The sequence below is a fragment of the Phytophthora parasitica genome (genome assembly GCF_000247585.1).
Source record: "Phytophthora parasitica INRA-310 unplaced genomic scaffold supercont2.62, whole genome shotgun sequence".
Classification (NCBI taxonomy): Eukaryota; Oomycota; class Peronosporomycetes; order Peronosporales; family Peronosporaceae; genus Phytophthora; species Phytophthora nicotianae.
In genome coordinates, this window is record NW_008649048.1 from 283,717 (window position 1) to 285,124 (window position 1,408).

General features: G+C 48.0%; 1 protein-coding gene across 1 annotated transcript; it reads left to right on the plus strand.

Moving 5' to 3' along the window:
- Positions 1-525: 525 nt before the first annotated feature.
- PPTG_16911 (hypothetical protein) lies at positions 526-1,191 on the plus strand (the record flags this gene model as incomplete). Its single annotated transcript, XM_008914655.1, has 3 exons — positions 526-587; positions 697-794; positions 866-1,191. 3 exons carry the CDS (start codon positions 526-528, stop codon positions 1,189-1,191), a joined length of 486 nt encoding a protein of 161 aa, XP_008912903.1.
- Positions 1,192-1,408: the final 217 nt, after the last annotated feature.

A 1,408-nucleotide genomic window follows, 5' to 3' on the forward strand; every position in this document is an offset into this window, starting at 1 on the left:
TGCTGCGTCGTCACACCCTCCCCAACCATCGGTGCAACAAGGTGCCTCTTACCACTTGCAGGCAGCATCGCCTATTAGTATGAGTGATTCTGTCGGACAAACGTCGATAGACGACCAATCTGCAAGTACTAACGCGCCTTCCCTACACGACCGCGAGCTGTACGCGATATCAGCTGATCCCTCCGCGAGCGCTAGCTCTATTCGAGAAGCTTCTACTAGTCTGTCCGTCCAATCTACAGGTTCTTGTGACCCATTCAACTCATCGGACGAGGAACCAAAGAGTGGTTTCGCCCCCCTTTGAAACGTGGTACAACGATTGGAACGTGTGTTTTGCTCGGCTGCAAGACTAATAAGACCATACGAAGCAGTTGTACAGTGTTTTGTCTACCGTGAAGGCGACAACGCGTAATGCAGTCATCAAAGCGAAGAAGAAATGGTCCGAAACCGAGCTCATTCCCGAATCATTTGGAGCCTATTACAAGAAGATGCTGTGCACACATGGTTGGAACAAAAGTGAGAGGGGAGATGGCCGAAGGGCCGGACATAGAGGACGTAGCACAGGATGTGGAGTTGTTCTCTGCGCGACTGTGACACGTTGCCCTGAAAGACTCAACTTCAGAGTAAAAGCTACTGTTCACAAGCGGGTTCACAATAATGGCTAGGGAAAGACATCTACGACCAGTATCCTGTCAATAGGCGTGTTACAGACCCCGACGTTCTCGACTTTGTCGATGAGCTAGTCAAGACTGGTGGAAAACCGAAGAAGATACTAAAGAATCTCCAAGAGAAAACAGGTTAAGGGATCTGGTCGAGGCAAATGAAAAGTGGCACCTATAACTAATGTTTGTTGTGTGTGTCGTATTAGGCAAGAACGTTACCTTGCGGGAAGTGCACAATTTGGTGCAGCGATTGAAGGCAAGGCGGCTCGGAATTGCAACTGTCGAAGATCGACTGCAGGCTGTACTGCGTAAGTTTTGTGCCTTTCGTGACAATACTGCCTCTATCGTCGTGACCGAGACGGAGACTACGCAAACAACCACACTACAGACAAGACAGACGCATCGGTTCTTTAAGGCCTTTCCAGAGGTGCTCATGCTCGACTCCACACATGGAACGAACGTATCCAAGTATAAGCTGTTCATCTTCATGATAGAAGACGTTTTTGGTCATGCACGTTCTCCTTGTTTGTGATAGTTGTCACAGTTGATGATCAATTGGGCTAGTTGGTGAACGGTTGTGCTAGTTGGTGATCAATTGGGCTAGTTGGTGATATAGTGGGATGGTTGATATCACTAATAAAACGTTTGTGATTTGTGTGCTGTTGAATTACTCACATGAAGGGTCAATACGTTCAGCACGCATTGGTTGAGAATGAGAGCCACACTTGCATGAAAGAAGCTATCGGGGC